At 49.0% G+C, this 25,951-nt stretch overlaps 1 protein-coding gene across 2 annotated transcripts in view; it reads right to left on the bottom strand.

The window, feature by feature from the left end:
- Nucleotides 1-25,951, bottom strand: part of adgra2 (adhesion G protein-coupled receptor A2) — a 204,245-nt gene that overhangs the window by 35,211 nt on the left and 143,083 nt on the right. For both annotated transcript variants that reach the window (XM_072266811.1, XM_072266812.1), the window contains 6 exons: nt 22,726-22,909; nt 13,509-13,658; nt 10,740-10,901; nt 5,295-5,486; nt 3,312-3,519; nt 1,903-2,111 (listed from right to left, as the gene is read on the bottom strand). In XM_072266811.1, the coding sequence (XP_072122912.1) occupies nt 1,903-2,111; nt 3,312-3,519; nt 5,295-5,486; nt 10,740-10,901; nt 13,509-13,658; nt 22,726-22,909 (1,105 nt within the window). The remainder of the gene's footprint in view (nt 1-1,902; nt 2,112-3,311; nt 3,520-5,294; nt 5,487-10,739; nt 10,902-13,508; nt 13,659-22,725; nt 22,910-25,951) is intronic.

The following is a 25,951-nucleotide window of genomic DNA, read 5'->3' as shown; positions in this document are numbered from 1 at the left end:
TAACGTTCACCTGCACTTTTCCAAACACGTTCCTCAGACACGGATATGGGAACATGGGACGAGGACTCTGCCACTTGTCTCTCCAGCCTGTTGCATCATTCACTGAGAATTTGGCTGATCTGTAACAAGCTCAATCTCCTTCCTACATTAATGCTTCCAGTAGTCTCACAGGCCTCCTATACACTCAGTGGTCACTTTATTAGGTACACCTATAATGCTGCAAGTATCTTACCAGCCAGTCATGTATCAGCAACTCAGTACAAAAAGGCAAGCAGGCAGAGTCGAGCTGTTCATTTGTTTTTCAGACCAAAGATCAGAATGGAGAAGATTGGTGATATAAGGGACTTTGATCATGGAATGGTTGTCGGTACCAGAGACACAGCACGGGCCCTTGGGGACAATGCGCTGTTGCTTTGAATGTGGCTACAAACGCTGCCTGCCTGGTTTGAGTAGCTCAGAAATTGATCTCCTGAGATTTTCAAACACAACCATCTCTAGAGTTTACAGAGAATGGTGTGAAAAACAAAAACCACCCAGTGAGCGGTTGTTCTGTGGGTGAAAATGCCTTGTTAATGAGAGAGGTCAGCGGAGAATGGCCAGACTGGTTCAAGCTGGCAGGAAGGTGATAATAACTCAAATAACCACACGTTACAACAGTGGTGTGTAGAAGAGCATCTCCGAACACACAACGTGTCGGACATTGAAGTGGATAGGCTACAGCAGCAGAAGACCTCACCGGGTTCCACTCCTGTACCTAACAAGGTGGCCACTGAGTATATTTTCTAATGAAGTTGAAGAATGCCAACTTGCCTGTCGTCCATGTCAGCTCTCAGAGCAATCCCATCAGTCCCACGGCCTCACCTGTTCCACATTCCATCCACTCCCCCATTCATCCACACACTGGAGACAATTCACAGAAGCCAGTCAGCAAGAGAAAGAACGTGCAGACTCCAGACAGACAGCACCAGCGAGGAAGATGTGAGGCAGCAATGTGGGCAGGAGGGTGCTGGTGGTAGACCAGACTTTGTCTCATTAGCAGGAGTGGAGCAACCAAGGGAGAGGATTTTACAACCAGCAGCAATGAGTAGGCAAATGGACACCAGGTGATGGGTGAACGATAAACACAGGAGATTCTGCAGATGCTGGAAATCCAGAGCAACACACACAACATGCCAGAGTAACTCAACAGGTCAGGCAGCATCTATGGAGAGGAATAAAAGTCCACATTTCAGACTGAGACCATTCATCTGGACTGAAAGGAAGGGGGGTGGTGGTGCAGGAGGGGGAGGAATGCAAGCTGGCAGGTGATAAGTGAGACCAGGTGAAAAGGAAGGTCGGTGGGTGGGTGGGGGAGGGAGGATGAAGTAAGAAGGTGGGAAGGGATGGGCAGAAAAGGTAAAGGACTGAAAAAGGAGGAATCGGATATGAGAGGACTATGGACCGTGGGAGAAAGGGAAGGAGGAGGGGAACCAGAGGGAGGTGATAGGTAGGTGAGGAGAAGAGAAGGGGTGAGAGGGGACCAGATGGGGAATGGAAAGAGAGAGAAGGGGAGAAGGGTAATTACCAGAAGTTAGAGAATTTGTTGTTCATGGCTGCAGGCCACTGCGAGGTGTTGCTCCTCCAACCTGAGCTTGGCCTCATCGCGCCAGAAGAGGAGCCGTGGACAGGCGTGTCAGAATGGGAATCAGAAGTTGAAGTGTAAAGGGTAGCCCGGGAAGACTCATGTTTATTAATGGGGCACTCTCAAATGCCAGATTCCCACACCGAGAGGCTGGATGGGAATCTCTCCAAGCAGCCACTTGGAAGGCTTGGTGGCCAGACTCCTGCCCCAGCCTGCTGCCTCCCCGCTTCCTCCCAGCCCACCCCTCCAGGTAGAATCCTGGCGCGCTGGCACATTCTCACCTTCAGCACGGCCACGTTACTGAACTGCCGGCACCACAGCGTGCTGACGTTGCCATTGGTGTGGGCGATCTGGCATCCTGCAGCCTGCCAGCCACCAAAGCCGCCCAGGAGGTCGAAGTTCCAGTGGGCCGCGACCTGGTCCTCTCCCGGGTGCCAGTGACGCAGAGACACCAGGAGGGGATCGGTGAGTGAACCCACACCACAGCCACCTGTACAGCATGGAAGAGCAGGAATCAAAGCACTCGCACTCTACTCAGCCCAACACCAGCACCTTTCCTGCCCACACTGAAAGGAGCACTGCGCAAGAAACCAGCATCCATCTTCAAAAGACCCCCACCATCCAGACCATGTTCCCTCCTCAAAAAGGAGACACTGGAGCCATTGTCCCACACCAGCAGGTTCAAGAACAGTTATTACCCTTCAGCCATTAGACTCCTGAATTGGTGCAGACAACTTCACTCATCCCAACTCTGAACTGATTCCGCAACCGACAGACTCCCTCACAAGGGCTCGCCAATTATTTATATAATAACATAATCGGAGGGTGGTGAGAGTGTGGAACGAGCTGCCAGACGAAGCGATGGATGTGGGTTTGATCTCAACATTCAACAGAAGTTCGGATAATTACAGGAATGGGAGAGGTATGTGTGGTTTCTCATACATTCTATTGTATTTCTTTATTTTGCTGTGAATGCCTGCAAGAAAATGAATCTCAGGGTAGCATATGGTGCCACGTACAGTACTATGCAAAAGTACTATACGGCTAGGGTGCCCAAGACTTTAGCAGAGTATTGTAGTAACTTTATGTACTGCACTGTACTGCTGCCGCAAAAACATCAAACTTCATGACAGATGCGAGTGATGATAAACCTGATTCTGATCTGGGTCCCTACTGTGGATTGAGAGTGGAAAGGAGGCAGGGAAAGGGGAATCATGGTTGGGAAAGGGAGAGGGGAGGGAGTGCGAAGCATCAGAGAGACATTCTGTAATGATCAGTGAACCAGTTGTTCGGAATCAAATGACCTTGCCTGGTGTCTGTACGCACGTCACCCCTCTGCCCTGGCACTCCTTCTCTGCCACCTGTCTCACATCCCTCCTGTGGCACTCCACCCTTGCCATTCCCAACATCCCTTGCTTCTGCTAGATTTACAAACTCGCTCTCCATTCCTCATTGAAAAATACAGCACTGTACAAAAGTCTTACACACTCTATGTATATCTGCCAAAGGCTTTTGCACAGTACTGCATGCAGTTTGATAATAAATTTACTCTGACTTTGACCTCAACCCAAGTGCCCACAAGACTTCTGAATCCATTCACCTGTACTAGGTGTCCTCCGAATCCACTCACCTGTACTAGGTGTCCCCCAAATCCACTCACCTGTACCAGGTGTCCCCCGAACCTGCTCACCTGTGCCAGCGAAGATGACAGGCGTTGATGGGCTCCTTTCTTTTCCATGATCCGCGAGGTTGGAAGAGTTGCCCGTGCTGGGGAATAGTTTGCCATTGCGGAAAGCCACAAACTGCAGCCAGCAGCTGGAATTCTTGTGGCTCGGAGGCGAGGAGGAGTGAGCAAAGAGAGCAGGCGGCAGCCGGACAGAGGCCAGAGCAATGCTGTTCTGCGAGATGGAGAGAGGCAGCAGGTCACAGAGTTATTAAGCAGGCAAACCGCCCCTTCAGCCAAACTCGCCATTGCTGACATTATATTTACCTGATCTCGCCCCATCTCCCATCTCCTTCTAAACCTCTCCTATCCACGTATCCGTCCAGATGTACCCACCTCTACGACTTTGTTCCATACAGCCTCCTCCCCCTGTGTGGAAAACTTACCCCACAGATCCCCTTTAAATCTCTGCCCTCTCATTATAAATCTCTGTCCTCTGGTTTTAGACCCACAAACAAAAGGGAAATGGTTTAGGGGGGAGTGGAGATATGTCTCTATCATATGAGGTGTAAGGTGCTCCTACCCTCCGCTATCCTGCGGGTCACCCTTGGGCAAGGTGTAGCACCTGCTTAGCCCGCCCCCAGATCAGGGTCAGGTGAAGCCATGGGGGGCAGGTGGTGGATGGTCGTACGAGCAGCCAGTGCAGATCACAAGTCCTGGTTACGCGACCACTGACACCAGGCAGACAATCTCTGAAGAGTATTGATAATGGCTGGGGTCACCCATCTTGTAAAGACACTGCCCAGAAGAAGGCAGCAATGGCAAACCACTTCTGTAGAAAAATTTGCCAAGAACGATCATGGTCATGGAAAGACGGTGATTGCCCATGTCATGTTTCATGGCACACAATGAATGAGTGAAAAAACGATGGGATAAAGACGGTGATTGCCCATGTCATGTGACATGGCACACAATGAACGAGTGAACAAACGACGATAAAGACGGTGACCATCCACCTTATCTACAGCCCCTCAAGGCTTCATCAGGTCACCTCTCAGCCTCCTTCAGAGAAAACAGTCCTGGACTATCCGGTGTCCCCTCGTAACTCAAGCCCCACCGTCTCAGTGGTATCCTTGTGAACCATACCGACATCATATCCCTTTTAATCACCCTTTGTCTGGGTGCATGAACAGTGCACGGTACTCCAGGCACAGATTCACCTCTGTCCCGTACAGTGGTGACCTGACATCCCACTCACTGCCCTGACCAATACCCTATAATACAGTAGACATGGGCCACAAAGGGACAGTCGGTAGCGGGTGGATTCGGTTCCTCCTCTGTCCAGGCCTGGATCCACACACAGTCCAGCTCCAATGATTATTGTCCTAACATGGTCTCAATCTCAATCACAGTCCAGTTCCATTCTCAGTCCAGCTCCTATGATCATTGTCTGAATATGGTCTCGATCTCAATCACAGTCTAGTTCCATTCTCAATAACATTGGCTCGAATCTCAGTCTTGGTCTAGATCCACTTTTGGTCACAGTCCAGTTCCAGTCCTGGTCTCAGTCTGGATCCAGTCTGAGACAGGCTCCAGTTCCAGTCCTTGTCCAGTTCCACACCCAGTCTTGGTTCGGATCCGATCTGAGTCAGGTTCCTGTTCTGGTCCGTGTCCAGTTCCACACCCGCTCCAAGTCTGGTCTCAGTCAGTTCCAGTCCTGGTCCGTGTCCAGTTTCACACCCGCTTCATGTCTGGTCTCAGTCAGTTCCAGTCCTGGTCCTTGTCGAGTTCCACACCCGCTTCATGTCTGGTCTCAGTCAGTTCCAGTCCTGGTCCTTGTCGAGTTCCACACCCGCTTCATGTCTGGTCTCAGTCAGTCCCAGTCCCAGTCCATGTTCAGTTCCACAGCCGCTCTGAGTCTGGTCTCAGTCAGTTCCAGTCCTGGTCCATGTTCAGTTCCACATCCACTCCAAGTCTGATCCAGCTCTACGCCCAGTCCCATCGAGTCACCTTGACAGGGAAGTGTGTCAGGGAGCTGTTGATGCTCCCAGTGCTGCAGCGGAACTGGAGGGGGTGTGGGAGCCCTTGTGCCTGTCCCTCGAGGCTGCTGACCACCAGTCTGCGCTGGAACGCAGTGCAGCTCAGGCCGCTGTAGCTGGCCGGTTTCACCAGGAATGCCTCCAGTGCAATGTTTGTGGATACCTGCAGACAGAGAGAGAGACGTGGGTGGTGGCACCAGACACAGAGACCAGTGGGTGGGCAGGGCTGGTGGTCACCGGTGGGTAAACGCAGGATAGGGGGTGAAAAGTGATATGTAGAGTGGATGGGGAGGGAGTCAGCAGAGGGAACCAGAGGGGCAAGGTCCCTGGGGTTCTACCTGTAGTGAGGGCAAGTGGGACAGGGACCCGTGTACTGCCAGCATAAGGGTGGTGAGGCAAGGGTTCCCGGGGTGTTGAACTACACACGGGCGTCTGGATCCACTACATCCCGTGCAGTTTTCAAGTCTTAAACGATTCGGAGGTTTAAGCACAGATGTGCTCTTCCAGTCCTCATCACCCTTCACCAAGAAAATTCATATTGAAATTTCACCTGACCCTTTCCAATAGACCCTCCCCACTTCAATGAACCCCATTCACTGCATCTTTCACTGAAATTCCACCCATCATTAAACCCTGCAACATCACTAAACACTGTCCCTCACTGAACCTGGCATACCACTGAACCACACCCACCACTGAACCACACCCAACATGGAACCACGCCCACCACTAAACCACACCCAACATGGAACCGTGCCCACTACCAAACCCCGCCCAACACGGAACCATGCCTACCACTAAACCCCGCCCAACATGGAACCACGCCCACCACTGGACCCCACCCAACATGGAACCACGCCCACCACTGAACCCCACCCAACATGGAACCACACCCACTACTGAACCCCACCCAACATGGAACCACGCCCACCACTGAACCACGCCCGCCACTGAACCCCACCCAACATGGAACCACGCCCACCACTGAACCACACCCAACATAGAACCACACCCACCACTGAACCACACCCAACATAGAACCACACCCAACATAGAACCACACCCAACATGGAACCACGCCCACCACTGAACCACACCCAACATAGAACCACACCCAACATGGAACCACACCCACCACTGAACCACACCCAACATAGAACCACACCCAACATAGAACCACACCCAACATGGAACCACGCCCACCACTGAACCACACCCAACATAGAACCACACCCACCACTGAACCACACCCAACATAGAACCACACCCAACATAGAACCACACCCAACATGGAACCACGCCCACCACTGAACCACACCCAACATAGAACCACACCCACCACTGAACCACACCCAACATAGAACCACACCCAACATAGAACCACACCCAACATGGAACCACGCCCAACGTAGAACCACACCCAACATGGAACCACACCCAACATGGAACCACGCCCACCACTAAACCACACCCAACATGGAACCGTGCCCACCACTGAACCACACCCAACATAGAACCACACCCACCACTGAACCACACCCAACATAGAACCACACCCAACATAGAACCACACCCAACATGGAACCACGCCCAACGTAGAACCACACCCAACATGGAACCACACCCAACATGGAACCACGCCCACCACTAAACCACACCCAACATGGAACCGTGCCCACTACCAAACCCCGCCCAACACGGAACCATGCCCACCACTAAACCCCGCCCAACATGGAACCACGCCCACCACTGAACCCCACCCAACATGGAACCACGCCCACCACTGAACCCCACCCAACATGGAACCACACCCACTACTGAACCCCACCCAACATGGAACCACGCCCACCACTGAACCACGCCCGCCACTGAACCCCACCCGACATGGAACCACGCCCGCCACTGAACCCCACCCAACATGGAACCACACCCAACATGGAACCACGCCCACCACTAAACCACACCCAACATGGAACCGTGCCCACTACCAAACCCCGCCCAACACGGAACCATGCCCACCACTAAACCCCGCCCAACATGGAACCACGCCCACCACTGAACCCCACCCAACATGGAACCACGCCCACCACTGAACCCCACCCAACATGGAACCACACCCACTACTGAACCCCACCCAACATGGAACCACGCCCACCACTGAACCACGCCCACCACTGAACCCCACCCGACATGGAACCACGCCCGCCACTGAACCCCACCCAACATGGAACCACACCCAACATGGAACTCCTCCCACCACTGAACCCCATCCAACATGGAACCACACCCACCACTGAACCCTGCCCAACACGGAACCACGCCTACCACTAAACCCCGCCCAACACGGAACCACGCCCACCACTGAACCCCGCCCAACACGGAACCACGCCCACCACTGAACCCTGCCCAACATGGAACCACACCCACTACCGAACCCTACCCAACATGCAACCACACCCAACATGGAACCACGCCCATCACGGAACCATACCCAAAATTGAACCCCGCCCAACATGGAACCACACCCAACATGGAATCACACCCACCATTGAACAATAGACCATAGACAATAGGTGCAGGAGTAGGCCATTCAGTCCTTCGAGCCAGCACCACCATTCACTGTGATCACGGCTGATCATCCACAATCAGCACCCCGTTCCTGCCTTCGCCCCATATCCATTGACTCCACTATCATTAAGAACTCTATCTAAGTCTTTCCTGAAAGCATCCAGAGAATTGGCCTCCACTGCCTTCTGAGGCAGAGCATTCCACAGATCCACAACTCTCTGGGTGAAAAAGGTTTTCCTCAACTTCGTTCTAAATGGCCTACCCCTTATTCTCAAACTGTGGCCTCTGGTTCTGGACTCCCCCAACAGTGGGAACATATTTCCTGCCTCTAGCATGTCCAATCCATTAATAATCTTATATGTTTCAATCAGATCCCCTCTCATCCTTCTAAATTCCAGTGTATACAAGCCCAGTCGCTCCAATCTTTCGACATATGACAGTCCCACCATCCCTGGAATTAACCTCATGAACCTCTGCTGCACTCCCTCAATAGCAAGAATATCCTTCCTCAAATTTGGAGACCAAAACTGTACACAATACTCCAGGTGTGGTCTCACCAGGGCCCTGTACAACTGCAGAAGGACCTCTTTGCTCCTATACTCAATTCCCCTTGTTATGAAGGCCAGCATGCCATTAGCTTTCTTCACTGCCTGCTGTACCTGCATGCTTACTTTCTATGACTAATGAACAAGGACACCAAGATCTTGTCGTTCTTCCCTTTTTCCTAACTTGACACCATTCAAATAGTAATCTGCCTTCCTGCTCTTGCCACTAAAGTGGATAACCTCACATTTATCCACATTAAACTGCATCTGCCCACACACCCAACCTGTCCAAGTCATCCTGCATTATCTCAACATCCTCTGCACATTTCACACTGCCACCCAGCTTTGTGTCATCTGCAAATTTGCTAATGTTACTTTTAATCTCTTCATCTAAATCATTAATGTATATCCTAAGTAGCTGCGGTCCCAGCACCGAGCCTTGCGGTACCCCACTAGCCACCACCAACCATTCTGAAAGGGACCCATTAATCCCTACTCTTTGTTTCCTGTCTGCCAACCAATTTATGATCCATGTCAGTACCCTACCCCCAATGCCATGTGCTCTAATTTTGCCCACTAATCCCCTATGTGGGACCTTATCGAAGGCTTTCTGAAAGTCCAGGTACACAACATCCACTGGCTCTCCCTTGTCCATTTTCATAGTTACATCCTCAAAAAATTCCAGAAGATTAGTCAAGCATGACTTCCCCTTCGTAAGTCCATGCTGACTCGGACCGATCCTGTTACTGCTATCCAAATATGCCGCTATTTCATCCTTTATAATTGACTCCAGCATCTTCCCCACCACTGATGTCAGGGTCTATAATGCCCTGTTTTCTCTCTCCCTCCTTTCTTAAAAAGTGGGATAAGATTAGCTACCCTCCAGTCCTCAGGAACTGATCCTGAATCTATAGAACATTGGAAAATAATTACCAATGTGTCCACGATTTCTAGAGCCACCTCCTTAAGTACCCTGGGGTGCAGACCATCAGGCCCTGGGGATTTATCAGCCTTCAGTCCCATCAGTCTATCCAACACCATTTTCTGCCTAATGTGAATCTCCTTCAGTTCCTCCGTTACCCCAGGTCCTCCGGCCACTATTACATCTGGGAGATTGTTTGTGTCTTCTCTAGTGAAGACAGATCCAAAGTACCTGTTCAACTCGTCTGCCATTTCCTCGTTCCCCATAATAAATTCACCCGTTTCTGTCTTCAAGGCCCAACTTTGGTCTTAACTAATTTTTTCCTCTTCACGTACCTAAAGAAGCTTTTACTATCCTCCTTTATATTCTTGGCTAGCTTGCCTTCGTATCTCATCTTTTCTCCCCGTATTGCCTTTTCAGTTATCCTCCATTGCTCTTTAAAAGTTTCCCAATCCTCTGGCTTCCCGCTCATCTTTGCTATGTTATACTTCTTCTCTTTTATTTTTATACTGTCCATTACTTCCCTTGTCAGCCACGACCTCCCCATACTCCCCTTAGGATCTTTCTTCCTCTTTGGAATGAACTGATCCTGCACCTTCTGTATTATTCCCAGCAATACCTGTCATTGTTGTTCCACTGTCATCCCTGCTAGGGTATCTTTCCAGTCAACTTTGAACTCTGCCCAACATGGAACCATGCACGCCCACCACTAAACACCACCCCTCACTAAACTCTATCACACCTGCCCCATCTGCTTCCCTGGTAAAGATGCCTCATGCTGAACCCTCTGCTGCTCCTAATCAATCTCCTATCCACAGCCTCACTAAACCCCCCTCTCTCTCACTTACATTGCCCTCACTAATCTCCCCTCCTGTATCCAGCCTCTGCTGACCCATTCCACTGTCTGTGGGTCAAGTCACTGGGCTTGGTTTCGATAACTCCTCACCCTCTGGGGTGTCTGGGTCACACTGGCACCTCTGGGGCAGAGGGTGATGTCCATGGCACTAGAGGAGTAAGGGTGAGAGTTTGGATCGTGCTGTGCTTCACTAAGGCTCTGCCAGTCAGTCCCAGTAACAACCATACTGTTTCCGAGATCAGTGGTCATATTCCAGAAGGAAGGATATGTATTCCCAGGATCAAGGGCCATGCTCCCAGATCAGAGGGAAGGTTCTTGGGATCAGAGGTCATGAACCCAGGTCAAGGGTCATGTTTCCAGATTCAGAGATAGCAATCCAGGGATCGGGGTCGTGTTCCCCAATCAGAGATTGTGTTCCTGGATCAGGGGATCATGTGCTGGGTTCAGGGGTCATATTCCTGGGATCAGAGGCAGCATTCCCAGGTTCAGGGGTCACATTCTGGGTTTCGGGGCAGGGAAACTGACCTTGCTGATGGTTTGTGAATTGAACGTTAAAGTGAGGTTGGCGATGTGCTCCACAGCCCAGACGATCCGTGTACACGCTCCGCTTTCCTCCTGTGCCAATCTCAGCACCTGCTCATTCACCAGCATCATGTTACTGGCCACTTCCACGATCACATCCCCAAGCTGAAGGTGGGGAAAGGAGGAGGGGCAAGGGGGGGAGTACGGGGGGAGAGGAGTGAGAAGGGAGAATTAGATTACTTACTTATCACACGTACAGTGAAACAAACACAGGTGAGTGCAGTCTGAGAGTGTGCGCAGACCGGGTGTGCCTGGGACAGCTCGCAAGTATCACCGCTGATTCCAGCGCCACAGAGCATGTCCAGCATGTTCAACAAATCAAACAGCCTGCATACACAAGCAAAAGCATCCAAACAAACCCTTTACACACCCTCCCACCCCTCACATACACACAGACTTCCAACCCCAGGACAGCACGCCTCTGAGCCTGTGACCCCCAGACGATGGCCCCAGGCTCACAGACAACAGGCCTCTGACCACCAGACAGGAAGCTAAGGGCTTCTACTTTCATCAGGGAGAGGCAAATGTGGCAGAGAAGGACAGGGGTAGGGGAGAGGAAATGGAAGTGGGTTACAGGGGGTAGGGGAAGGGACATGGAAGTGGGTTACAGGGGGTAGGGGAGAGGGCATGGAAGTGGGTTACAGGGGGTAGGGGAGAGGACATGGAAGTGGGTTACAAGGGGTAGGGGAGAGGACATGGAAGTGGGTTACAGGGGGTAGGGGAGGGGACATGGAAGTGGGTTACAGGGGGTAGGGGAGAGGACATGGAAGTGGGTTACAGGGGGTAGGGGAGAGGACATGGAAGTGGGTTACAGGGGGTAGGGGAGAGGACATGGAAGTGGGTAACAGGGGGTAGGGGAGGGGACATGGAAGTGGGTTACAGGGGGTAGGGGAGGGGACATGGAAGTGGGTAACAGGGGGTAGGGGAGAGGACATGGAAGTGGGTTACAGGGGGTAGGGGAGGGGACATGGAAGTGGGTTACAGGGGGTAGGGGAGGGGATATGGAAGTGGGTAACAGGGGGTAGGGGAGAGGACATGGAAGTGGGTAACAGGGGGTAGGGGAGGGGACATGGAAGTGGGTTACAGGGGGTAGGGGAGAGGACATGGAAGTGGGTTGCAGGGCGTAGGGGAGAGGACATGGAAGTGGGTTACAGGGGGTAGGGGAGGGGACATGGAAGTGGGTTACAGGGCGTAGGGGAGAGGACATGGAAGTGTACAGTGTAAGTGGTAGGGAATGTTGGTAAGAGATTCTGACAATGACTGAGAGAGGCTTGGGAATGGCAGAGAGGTGGGAAGAGCAGGCAGAGAGGTTCAAGGGGTAGGAATGAAAGGAGACGAGGGGAGAGGTTGAGAGACAGAGGCAGAAGTGAGAGGAAGAGTAAAAGTGTTAAGGGGAGAAAGAGAGAAACACAGGGTGAGAGTGAGAGAGTGAGTATCAGAGTAAGAGGAAGAGAGAGCAATAGAGAAGGCGAGAGAGAGAGTGTGTGTGTGTCTGTGTGTGAGAGAGAGAGAAAATGACAGTGTGTGAACATGTGAGAGAGAGAGAGAGAGAGAGAATGAATGAATGAAAGACAGAGGGCAGGGAGAGAGGCGAGAGGAGGCCGTCAGATCCTTCACACCTGCCGTCTAATCGAACTGTAAGCTTGGACTGGGTTGGGGAGATGAGGAAGATTCATCGATCCAGACAAACCAAATCTTTTTCCCAGTGCCACAGGGAACCCGTTGACAATGCCAAGCTAAATGGCTCTGCCTCCGAATACTCTCTGTTTGAAGGGGAACAGTTTCCATTCCCTCATAAATCCCCACCCACTGGAAGCTTAAGGAACAGGAGAGAGGTGTTGAAAAGGCAGAGATCGAGTGGGCAGCCAGAGACTTGTTCTTGGGCTGGAAATGGCCAATCCCAGGGGCATTGTTTCAAAGTGATTGGAGGGAAGTATGGTGGGGGGATGTCAGAGGCAAGTTCTTTACACAGACAGAGGTGTGGTGTGTGGAACTCGTCTCCAGGAGTTGTGGTAGAGGCAGATACACCAGGGCAGGGGTTCCCGACCTTTCGTATGCCATGGACCAATACCAGTGAGCAAGACGCCATTGAACACCAGGTTGGGAGCCCCTGCAGGGACATTTAAGAATCTCTTAGATAGGCGCATGGATGATAGAAAAACGGAGGCTCTGTAGGGTATCAATCTGAGGGTTTTATTTATTTATTTATTGACATACGGCATGGAATAGGCTGTCCAGCAATCCCTTGATTTATCCCGGGCCTAATCAGTGGACAATTTACAATGACCAATTAATCTACCAACCGGTACGCCTTTGGACTGTGGGAGGAAACCAGAGCACCCGGAGGAAACCCATGTCGTCACAGGGAGAACGCACAAACTGCTTATAGGCAGTGTTGGGAATTGAACCTGGGTCGCTGGTACTGTAAAGCATTCTGCAAACCATTATGCTACCCTGCAGCCCGATCTTAGAGTAGAGTAAAAGGTCCCAGATTTCTCAGTGAAGAGGATTGCACCCTACACCAAAGAGAGATCTGATAGAACCTTTACCAGCAAGCCTTCTCCTGGCCTCCACAGTACATGCTACCTTTCCACCTTAGCCTTGGAGGAAGAGTCGTTGCAAGTTTCTGGCGGACAAACATTGGGAGGGTGTAAGAGGGAAGAGTACAAAGCCCCAAAATGAAAAGCGAGGTGGCTATTTTGGATACATTACATCGTGGATCTCTTCCGTCCATCTGATGAACTTCTCGATCATCTGAGTGACGTAAATCACGTCCATCATGTCCAGGAAGTTGGTGGCCTCGGCAGTGTAGGCAAGCAATTTGCGAGCAAGTGGGAGAGCATTGGTGTTATTGATGGGTATCTGTCGAGAGACAGCAGGAGTGGGAAGGAGAGAGTGAGACAAAACTCAGTGGGACCAGCAAACTCTCTTCTCTCAACATGCATGAGAAAGGCTCACAGGTTTGCTATTGAACCAGTTCAACATTCAAAGTTGAAAGAAAATTTATTATCAAAGCATGTACATGTTACTGTATTTTCTTGCAGACTTTTAAAGATTCAAAAAGTCAAGGATTTCAAAGTACATTTATTATCAAAGGGTGTATGGAGTAAACAACCCTGAGATTTTCCTTCCCACAGACAAAAAACACCATGGAACTCATTCAAAGAAAACATCAAACAATCACGCAAACGACAAAATATGAGTGAGTAACGCACAGAATATAAAACATCACACTGCAGAATCCCGAAAACAGTCCAGGAATGTTCAGTGCAGTTCAGTTCAACTTAGCACCGTGTCGTTCGCTGACTGCAGGCCGCAGCACAGCCAGTCCACCCCCGTCAAAATAGCAATAAGAAAAGGACTAACAGAAACCAGAAACATACCATATGAACGACAGAGTGCAATCCACAAACCGTGTCAATTAAACCTTGCCCAAGATTCCTGCACCTTCTGTGGCACCGGCGAGCGAGACGAAGAGGGAAATTCATCACTTGCAGGCAGACGCGGCTGAACACCCGCTCTCGCCCTCGCTGATATCGGTGAGAAATGGATATCCATTTCCAGACTTCTGGCCTCCAAGCTCACACCTGCTCGAAACCTGACCAAACTCCCTCAGGTAGAGCAAGGCGCACATCAGTCCAAAAATATTTTCCTGTGATTTTACATCATCAATACGTAAATCGCAGGAAATTTAAAGAAATACAAGAGAATGTATGTATAACCATACATAAACAAACAGCGACAAACAATGTGTAAAATAAATTTAAAAAGGCCAATAAAACAACATAAATAACACTGAGAACATGAGTTGTTGAGCCTTCAGAGTGAGTCTGTATGTTGTGCAGTCAGTACAGTATTCACATGAGTGAAGTTATGTGGTTCAGGAGCCCAATGGTTGAGGGGTAATAACTGTTCCTGAACCTGGTGGTTTGGGACTGATGGTTGAGGGGTAATAACTGTTCCTGAACCTGGTGGTGTGAGACCTGATGGTTGTAGGGTAATAACTGTTCCTGAACCTGGTGGTGTGGGACCTGGTGGTGTGGGACCTGATGGTTGCAGGGTAGTAACTGTTCCTGAACCTGGTGGTGTGGGACCTGATGGTTGTAGGGTAATAACTGTTCCTGAACCTGGTGGTGTGGGACCTGACGGCTGTGGGGTAATAACTGTTCCTGAACCTGGTGGTGTGGGACCTGATGTTTGAGGGATAATAACTGTCCCTGAACCTGGTGGTGTGGGACCTGATGTTTGAGGGATAATAACTGTCCCTGAACCTGGTGGTGTGGGTCCTGATGATTGAGGGGTAATATCTGTTCCTGAACTTGGTGGTGTGAGTGCTGATGTTTGAGGGATAATAACTGTCCCTGAACCTGGTGGTGTGGGACCTGAGGCATTTGTACCTCCTGCCAAATAGCAGCAGCGAGAAGAGAGCCTAGCTTGGATGGTGGGGGTCCTTGATGATGGATTCTGCTTTCTTGTGGCAGCTCTCCTTGCAGATGAGCTCAATGGTGGGCAGGGCTTTAGCTATGCCGGACTGGACTGTATCCAACACTTTCTTCAGCCATGGTTATCAAGAGAAATTTTAAGATGGTATAAGATGTAGGGAAATGACTTGTGTAGTTGACAAGAGAACCAGCAGGCTTGGGGTGGAAGGGAAAAACATCAATAAAGAACAGGGAAGACAAGGGGTTGGGAGCTATGGGTGGAGATGGGGTGAGGGCAAGGTGCATGTAAAAACTGAGCTTCTGTAGATATCCAGTACTGTGCAAAAGTCTTAGCCACATTTATATAGCTTTTATACAGTATTGTAGTAATTTTATGTATTACACTGTACTGCTGCCACAATATGAAAAACAAATTTCATGTGAGCGATGATAAACCTGATTCTGATATGGGTCTCTATTGTGGACAGAGTGGGGAGGGGTCAGGGAGAGGGGAATCATGGTTGGGAAAAGGGGAAGGGAGAAGGGAGGGAGCGGAAAACATCAGAGTGCTACCCCCACTCCTGGCACTCCTCCTCTGCCAGCTGCCCCACACCCCTCCCACGGCACTCCATCCTTGACATTCCCAACATCCTTTGCTCCTGGTAGATTTACAAACTCGCTGTCTGCCCCACATTGACAGAAACAGTACTGTAACTCTCTCACCGGGGCTCATATGCAAACTTGGCTCAATGGCCAACTCTGCTAACAGTCATGTGACTCAGTGGGGAGAAAGCCCCCATCCATAAGCAACACATGTCTAGGGTCAGTATGATTTGGGTTCAACCAAACAGGAAAGTTGGAATGTCCCAGGGAGGGATGTGAATTGCAGTGCATGTTGTGTAAATACCGCCCCATACAAAGTTATTGTTAGCTAGAAAAATAACAGATCGTACACTGACATAAAATTACAAAGGAAATATACTTACCAATATTTCTACCTTAATAGTTAACAGAAAAAAAGAAAAGAAAGATAAAAGGGCCCATTACAGTTAAACCAGTCCAAATGAGCACATAAACATTGGAGCTCGTTTCTACAGTAGTCGGACGTATCACTTTACTCACGCACTGAACATTCACTCTGTGTGAAGGAAACCAGCCACAGTTTGAACTGCCCTCGAACACCATCTCAAACGAACTGGTTAACTCGGGAGTAGTGGCATTTCCTCCGTTGAAGCATCCGTCTGCACAGAACGCTGCTTGCAATAGGCTCTCCCCTTGGGGTGGGATCCACTGAGCATTTTCCCTTGTGCTCTTCTCCACTTCCTCACAAAAGACCCCAAACCAGACTACTGTCCTTCAGTAATATGATCCCACCCAGCTCTCTTGAACCCCCCATAGCATGCCGCTGGGCAGAATGTTACAACACGTTACCAAGACAAACTGATTGGCTGACACATCATTCCTAAGTCAGACAGAATGGCTCCTTGTTTTTAGCTGAAGCCAAAACACTCGTTTATTTAGCTTACTAACAGGACACACGGCATTTTGCCTAAGGCTTTTTCACAGTACTGTATGAAAAGGAATAAAATACTAGAAGTTAATGTTTCCCATCTTGTCTGGAGACAGGAGGGACAGGAGGAGGAGACATCCATGGACGTTGGGCTGTCCCAATATCAGGCACGAGGGCTGCAGACAGCAAGCCTGGACTTCAGGGACAAACAAGAGAAAATCTGCAGATGCTGGAAATCCAAGCAACTTACACAAAATGCTGGAGGAACTCAGCAGGCCAGGCAGCATCTATGGAAAAGAGTGAACAGTCAACGTCTCTGTCAGAGTTCTGATGAAGGGTCTCAGCCCGAAACATCGACTGTTTACTCTTTTCCACAGATGATGCTGAGTTCCTCCAGCATTTTGTGTGTGTTGTTTGGATTTCCAGCATTCCGTCATTGGCTGGTCTGGGCTTAGTTCTGAAGACTGACACCCAAAGGTGAATTCAGATTCAGAATCAGGTTTAACATCACTGATACAAGCTGTGAAATTCGTTGTTTTGTAGCAGCAATACAGTGCAATACATAATATTAAAAACTACAAATTACAGTAAGAAATATACTTTAGGGCTGGCTGGTGGCGCAATGACATCGGTCACCGGACCCAGGAGCGGAGGTTCCCGGGTTCGAAACCAGTCGGGTCCGCTCCCGAGTACACTTTCCATCCGTGCCGGGTTGAGTGTCAAGATTGCAACTCGACCTCGTAAAATAAAAAGGGAAAGTACTACGAAAATGTCTGTGTGAGGAGTGGCACGCCACACAGTCTCTCTCTCTCGCTCCGCGCCTTGTAAAAGCCATGAAAAAGACATCATCACGGACGCACACACGGACACACAGACACACAGACGCGCATACACACACACACACAGACGCACAGACTTGCACACAGGCACACACCAAAAAAAAAGAAAGAAATATACTTCAAAAATTAAATAAGTATTGCAAAAAGAGAGCAAGAAATATTGAAGTAGTAGTGTACATGGGTTCATGGACCATACAGAAATCTGATGGTGGAAGGGAAATAGCTATTCCTAAAGCATTGAGTGTGTATCTTCAGGCTCCTGTGCCTCCTCCCTGATGGCAGAAATGAGAAGAGGGCATGTCCTGATGAAGGGTCTTGGTCTGAAACTCCGATCGTTCACTCTTTTCCACAGATGCTGCCTGGCCTGCTGAGTTCCTCCAGCAGTTTGTGTGTTTTGTTCCGAATGCCCTGTTGTGCTGTTGTGGGTTTTGCTCCGACAAGTATGGTGGGAGGTAAGGGGCTCGATTTACTGTTGTTCTGTGAACAAGCTTGGCTTGGAGCCGGGATGTGTGGCGACTCTTGTGGGCTGCACCCGGCACATCCTCTGGTTGTCAATGGAAATGATGCACTTCACTGTACGTTTCCACATGCGTGTGATAAATAAATAAATTTAAGTCTGAATCTGGGACAGAGGGTTTGTGCCGTGGGCAGACATTACACAGACTGGGCCTACCCTCCTGAGAGACGAGAAGAGTGAGGGGTGATTTCACTGAAACATGTAAAGTCCATAAGGAAGTTGAGCCTCTGCTCGGGAACTGGACTCACTGGAGTTTGGAACAATGAGAGAGGGATCTCACTGAAACCTATTGAAAGTGAAAGGCCTCGACAGTGTGGATGTGGAGGGGTTGTTTCTATAGTGAGGGAGTCTTAAACAGAGGACGTCCCCTTAGAACAGAGATGAGGGGGACTTTCTTTAGCCAGGGGGTGGTAAATCTGTGAAATCTATTGCCAGAGGTGGCTGTGAAGGGCAAGTCTTTAGGTATATTTAAAGACAGACAAGAGAAAATCTGCAGTTGCAGGAAATCCAAATAACACATACAAAATGCTGGAGGAACTCAGCAGGCCAGGCGGCATCTATGGAAAAAAGTATAGTTGATGTTTTGGGTGGAGAACCTTCAGCAGGACTGGAGAGAAAAAGATGAGGAGTAGGTTTAGAAAGTGTGGGGGGGGGGGAGAGAGATACACGAGATGGGGAGGTGAAGTAGAGTGCTGGGAAGTTGATTGGTGAAAGAGAAAGAGAAGGGGTAATCTAATAGGAGAGGACAGAAAGTCATAGAAGAAAGAAAAGGGAAGTGATGGGCAGGCGAGAAATCAGGTGAGAGAGGGAAAAGGGGATGGGGAATGGTGAAGGAGGTGGGAGGAGGGGGCATTACCAGAAGTTTGAGAAATTGATGTTTATGCCATCAGGCTGGAGGCTACCCAGGAGGAATATAAGGTGGTGTTTCTCCAACCTGAGTGTGGCCTCATTGTGACAGCAGAGGAGGCCATGGATTGACATATCGGAATGGGAATTGGAAGTGCAATTAAAAGGATGGCCACCGGATGATCCTGCTTCTTCTGGCAGACGGAGTGTACATAGGTGCTCGCCGAAGTGGTCTCCCAATCTACATCGGGTCTCACTGATATTCAGGAGGCACACCTGGAACACCGGACATAGTACATGACCTCAACAGATTCACAAGACGCAGAGATGGCAGAGGAACTGAATGTGTATTTTGCATCAGTCTTCACAGTGGAAGATGTCTGCAGTATACCAGATATTCAAGAGTGTCAGGGAAGTGAAGTTTGTGCAGTGAAAATTACGACTGAGAAGGTGCTCGGGAAGCTTAATGGTCTGAAAGTGGATAAATCTCCTGGACCTGATGGAATGCACCCTCAAGTTCTGAAGAAGCAGCTAGAGAGATTGCAGAGACATTAACAATGATCTTTCAAGAATCAATAGATTCTGGCATTGTACTGGATGACTGGAAAATTGCAAATGTTACTCCGCTAGTTAAGAAGGGTAAGAGGCAGCAGAAAGGAAACTATAGACCCATTAGCCTGACATCAGTGGTTAGGAAGTTGTGGGAAACGACTGTTAGGGATGAGATTACAGAATACCTAGAGGCACATGACAAGATAGGCCAAAGCCAGCACAGTTTCTTAAAAAGAAAATCCTGCCTGATGAAATTACAAGCAGGGTAGACAAAGGAGATGTAGTAGATGTGGTGTACTTGGATTTTCAGAAGGCCTTTGACAAGGTGCCACACGTGAGACTGCTTAGCAAGATAACGGCCCCTGGAATTATAAGGAAGTTACTAGCATGGGTGGAGCATTGGTTGATCGGCAGAAAACTGAGTGGGAATAAAGGGATCCTATTCTGGCTGGCTGCCGGTTACCAGTGGAGTTCCACAAGGGTCAGTGTTGGGACTGCTGCTTTTTACAATGTACAAACGTTTGTATGCCAATGATTTGGACTATAGGATTAATGGATTTGTGGCTAAATTTGCCAATCATACAAAGATGGATGGAGGAACAGGTAGTGTCGAGGAAACAGAGAGCCTGCAGAGAGACTTAGATAGTTTAAGGGAATGGGCAAAGAAGTGACAAATGAAATACAATGTTGGAAAGTGTATGGTCATGCACTTTGGTGGAAGAAATAAATGGGCAGACTATTGTTTAGGTGGGGAGAGAATTCAAAATGCAGAGATGCAAAGGGACTTGGGAGTCCTTGTGCAGGATACCCGAAAGGATAACCTCCAGGTTGACTTGGTGGTGAGGAAGGCGAATGCAATGTTAGCATTTATTTCTAGAAGTATAAAATATAAGAGCAGACATGTGATGTTGAGGCTCTATAAGGCACTCGTGAGACCACACTTGGAGTATTGTATGCAGTTTTAGGCTCCTTATTTTAGAAAGGATATACTGACATTGGAGAAGGGTCAGAGAAGATTCACAAGAATGATTCCAGGAATGAGAGGTTACCATATGAGGAACGTCTGGCAGCTCTTGGGCTGTATTCCCTGGAGCTCAGGAGAATGAGGGGGATCTCATAGAAACATTCTGAATATTAAAAGACCTGAACAGATTAGATATGGCATAGTTATTTCCCATGGTAGTGGAGTCTAGGACAAGAGGGCATGACCTCAGGATTGAAAGACACCCATTTAGAACAGAGATGTGGAGAAATTACTTTAGACAGAGGGTGCTAAATCTGTGGAATTTGTTGCCACAAGTGGCTGTGGAGGCCAAGTCATTGGGTGTATTTAAGGCAGAGAGAGATAGGTTTTTGATTAGCCAGGGTATCAAAGGGTATGGGGTGAAGGCAGAGGAATGGAGATGCCTGGAAGAATTGGATCAGCCCATGATTGAATGGCGGAGCAGACTCAATGGGCCAAATGGGCTACTTCTGCTCCGATATCTTATGGTCTTATGGCATTGGCTCACCCTGAAGAACTGTTTGGGGCCCTGAATAGTTAAGTAGAGGTTGATAGGTTCTTGATTAGTCAGGGCATCGAAGGGTTGAAGGCAGGGGAATGAGTGGCTGAGAGCAAATTAAAAAATCAGCCAAGATTGACTGGTGGAGCAGACTCAATGGGACAAATGGCCTGATTCTGGCCCTGTGTGATGGTATGAGGAGTGCTTGATGGCTTTGGGCCTCTGCTTGCTGGAGTTTAGAAGGATGGGTGATGGTTTGGGGGTAAATCTGATTGAAACCTACCAAATACTGAAAGGCCTTGATAGAGTTGGCATGGAGGGGATTTGTGCAGTTGACTCAATGGGCTCAATGGCCTAACTCTGCTCTGGTCTTGACAGCAGAAATGTGGAATGGTGTTTTCCCTGGCTGGAGTATGTATAATCAGGGGTTTAGACATTCAGGATTGGGAAGTGAAATTTCTTCACCCAGACATCTGTGGAGCTCAATCATTAAGTGCAGTTTGGACAGGCTCGATAAGGGTTAGGACGTTTGGGGAACTGGGGGATGTGGGGTTAGTGCAGCAATATGATACTGAGGTCAAAAATCAGCCGTGGTGCTGAATGAGAGGGTGGATGGTACAGGGGGAGAACGGAGCTGGTCTACTTTGACGTGATGTACTCACTGTGTCCTTCACCGCATGGGGGCGCATCACCCCCCACACTGCAGGGGAGGGGACTCTATCCCTCAAGGCAAAGCTGAAGGGGGATACATCTACACAGAGTGCTGTTGTATGAAAGCAACATCCATCATCGAGGACCCCCACCATCTAGGCCATGCTCTCTTTCACTGCTGCCATCAGGAAGAAGGTACAGGAGTCTCAGGTCCCACACCACCAGGTTCAGGAACAGTTATTACCCTACAACCATCAGATCCCACATCACCAGGTTCAGGACCAGTTATTACCCTACAACCATCAGGTCCCACACCACCAGGTTCAGGAACAGTTATTACCCCTCAACCGTCAGGTCCCACACCACCAGGTTCAGGAACAGTTATTACCCCTCAACCATCAGGTCCCACACCACCAGGTTCAGGAACAGTTATTACCCTACAACCATCAGGTCCCACACCACCAGGTTCAGGAACAGTTATTACCCCTCTGCCATCAGGTCCCACACCACCAGGTTCAGGAACAGTTATTACCCTACAACCATCAGGTCCCACACCACCAGGTTCAGGAACAGTTATTACCCCTCAACCGTCAGGTCCCACACCACCAGGTTCAGGAACAGTTATTACCCTACAACCATCAGGTCCCACACCACCAGGTTCAGGAACAGTTATTACCCCTCAACCATCAGGTCCCACACCACCAGGTTCAGGAACAGTTATTACCCTATAGCCATCAGGCTCCTGAACTGACGTGGATAACTTCACTTGACTTCACTTGCCCCATCACTGAACTGTTCCCACATCCTGTGGACTCACTTTCAAGGACTCTTCATTTCTTGTTCTTCATATTTATTGCTTATTTATTTTTTAATATTATTTTGTATTTTTGGTACTTGCACAGTTTGTTGTCTTTTGCATATTAGTTGTTTGTCCATCTTGTTGTGTGTAGTTTTTCACTAATTCTATCATGTTTCTTTGTACTTTCTGTGAATGCCCACAAGAAAATGAATCTCAGGGTTGTATATAGTGACATATGTGTACTTTGATAATAAATTTACTTTGAGCTTTTTTGAAGTAAATATGAATTTACCAGGATGAAGGAGGAGAGGACTCTGGTGTAATCATTGATGTACAGACACGCTGAGTAATCAGCCTCTTCCCACATTCCGGAGCGATTACACTTCCGGGATGTCTTCCTCTCCAGGGAGGAGGAGGGGTACGGATACTGCAGGCACGGTTGGTAAACAGTGATCCCAGCTAATGTGCGTGGCCACCTGCTCAGGTAACAAACAGTGAGACGTCAGTGAAACTCTCCCTGGGGACAGGCTCAAAGATAAAAGGTTAGAAATTAGTTTTATTTGTCACATGTACATCGAATCATCGAAACGAACAGTGAACTGCTTCATTTACGTCAATGAACAACGCAGTCTGAGGATGTACTGGTAACAGCCTCCAAGTGTCGCCATGTTTCCTGTGCCAACATAGCATGTCCACAACTTAGTAATCCTAACCCGTACGTCTTGTTCAGGGTGGGTGAGTGGGCAGATGCACGGCAGATGCAGTTTAACGTGGATAAATGTGAGGTTATCCACTTTGGTGGTAAGAATGGGAAGGCAGATTATTATCTAAATGGAGTCAAGTTAGGAAAAGGGGAAGTACAACAAGATCTGGGTGTCCTTGTTCATCAGTCACTGAAAATAAGCATGCAGGTACAGCAGGCAGTGAAGAAAGCTAACGGCATGTTGGCCTTCATAACAAGGGGAATTGAGTATAAGAGCAAAGAGGTCCTTCTGCAGTTGACAGGGCCCTGATGAGACCACACCTGGAGTATTATGTGCAGTTTTGGTCTCCAAATCTGAGGAAGGACATTCTTGCTATTGAGGGAGTGCAGCGTAGGTTCACAAGGTTAATTCCCGGGATAGCGGGACTGTCATATGTCGAAAGATTGGAGAGACTGGGCTTGTATACTCTGGAATTTAGAAGGCTGAGAGGGGATCTTATTGAAACATATAAGATTATTAAGGGATTGGACACGCTGGAGGCAGGAAGCATGTTCCCGCTGATGAGTGAGTCCAGAACCAGAGGCCACAGTTTAAGAATTAGGGGTAGGCCATTTAGAACGGAGTTGAGGAAAAACTTTTTCACCCAGAGAGTGGTGGATATATGGAATGCTCTGCCCCAGAAGGCTGTGGAGGCCAAGTCTCTGGATGCTTTCAAGAAAGAGATGGATAGAGCTCTTAAAGATAGCGGAATCAAAGGTTATGGGGATATGGATACTGATTGTGGATGATCAGCCATGATCACAGTGAATGGCGGTGCTGACTCGAAGGGCCGAATGGCCTACTCCTGCACCTATTGTCTATTGTCTTTGGACTGTGGGAGGAAACTGGTGCACCCTGAGGAAACCCAGACAGTCACAGGGAGAACCTACAAACTCTCTCACACAGGAGTTAAGCATTACACTAACCACTATGCTACCATATCCCACCAACTCCTAGAATTCCCACCCTGTCATTTCACCAGAACCAAGGGAAGTGGCCACTCTCCCACTGAAGCCTGTTCACCCTGATCTGCAGCAGACTATTCAGCCACCCATAACTAGAACTAGGTTGACAAGGGGTGGGGAATGAGGGAATACTGAGGCCTTAAACGTACTACTGTACATATAGTCTGGATGTACGTTTTTCCCATAGCACTGTTCCCCGTAAGATGTGCAGATGTGCGTGGTAACACAGTAACTGAAATGCTCCCGTGCACATGCCTTTGTTACCATGCAGCTGTAATAAAGACTGACAGGAAAAAGTTTCTGAAGCATGAAGGATTTCCTTTGTTGTATTGTATTTCATTATACCCTTCAATTAATAAATAAAAGTATGTGATTTTTCAATTTTCATTCTAAATATTCGTAGTATGCATATTACAAGCAAAAACATTTAAAGTGCCGCACAGTTTTCAGGCCGTGTAAAAATCTCCTGCTCAGAACAATGGTTGGTCCATGCAGCTGTAAAAGAGAGGAAACGTTGTCCCACAGTATCACAGAGTGCAGAAACAGTCTGTGATATTAATGCTCAAGAGAGAATCTGTAGATACTGGAATCCAAGCAACACACACAAAATGCTGGAGGAACTCAGCAGGCCAGGCAGCAGCTATGGAAAAAAAGTACAGTCGACTGCATTTTTTCCCATAGATACTGCCTGGCCTGCTGAGTTCCACCAGGATTTTGTGCGTGACATTTATGCTGCCCTCCTACACATCCAGACTAATCCCATTAACTCGCACTGTTTTCTGTCTCACTCTGCCGCTTTCCCTGTGCCAATACCCCTGTCATACTGACTGTTCCCTGCCAGTTAGTTCCCAGTCACAGGCCTGGTGTTTACACACAGCCCCGTCACCTCTAGGTGGCAATGTTAGACGTGTTCTGCTGGGAAACGCTGCTGATGTTGAGATACAGCTGACTCAGGTCAGAATCCACCACATCAGTGGAGCTTGGACCCACACGGACAGGGATGCAGACCTCCTCTCTCTGTAAAGTGAAGTTACTGCTCCCACCAAGAGCGGCAAATGCAAAGTTAGTATCCATTTTGTTCCAGAGTATAAAAGCAAGGATGTAACGCTGAGCATGAGAGATTCTGCAGATGCTGGAAATCTAGAGTAACACACACAAATTGCTGGAGGAACTCAGCTGGTCAGGCAGCATCCATGGAGGGGAATCAACAGTCGATGGTCCAGTTCCGAGACCCTTCATTGGGACTAGAAAGGAAGGGTGAAGATACCAAATTAAGGAGATAAGGGTAGGTGAAGGAGGACAAGCTGGTAGCTGATAGGTGAAGCCAGGAGGGTGGGTGAGGGAGATGAAGTAAGAAGCTGGGAGGTGATAGGTGGAAAAGGTAAAGAAGAAGGTACCTGATAGGAGAGGAGAGGGACCCATGGGAGAAAGTAAAGGAGGAGGGACACCAAGGAGAGGTAATAGACGGGTGGGGAGAAATGGCAAGAGGTGCGCAATGCTGAGGCTTTATAAGGCCACAATAGGGAATTGTGAACAGTTTTGGGCCCATATCTAAGAAAGGATGTATTGACATTGCAGAAGGTTCAGAGGAGGCTTACAAAAATGAAAAGGTTACTGTATGGGGAGCGTTTGATGTCTCTGGGCATGTACTTGCTGGAGTTTAGAAGAATGGGGGGGATCTCGTTGAAACCTATCGAATATTGAAAGGCCTTGATTGAGTAGATGTGGAGAGGATGTTTCCTGTAGTGGGAGAGTCTGGAACCAGAGGGGTGTCTGGGGTGTCAGGGAGGAGTAGCACCTCTGGTGGGGA

This window comes from Mobula birostris, chromosome 8 (genome assembly GCF_030028105.1).
Source record: "Mobula birostris isolate sMobBir1 chromosome 8, sMobBir1.hap1, whole genome shotgun sequence".
In the NCBI taxonomy this organism is placed as follows: Eukaryota; Metazoa; Chordata; class Chondrichthyes; order Myliobatiformes; family Myliobatidae; genus Mobula; species Mobula birostris.
This window is presented reverse-complemented; position numbering and strand designations above follow the sequence as displayed.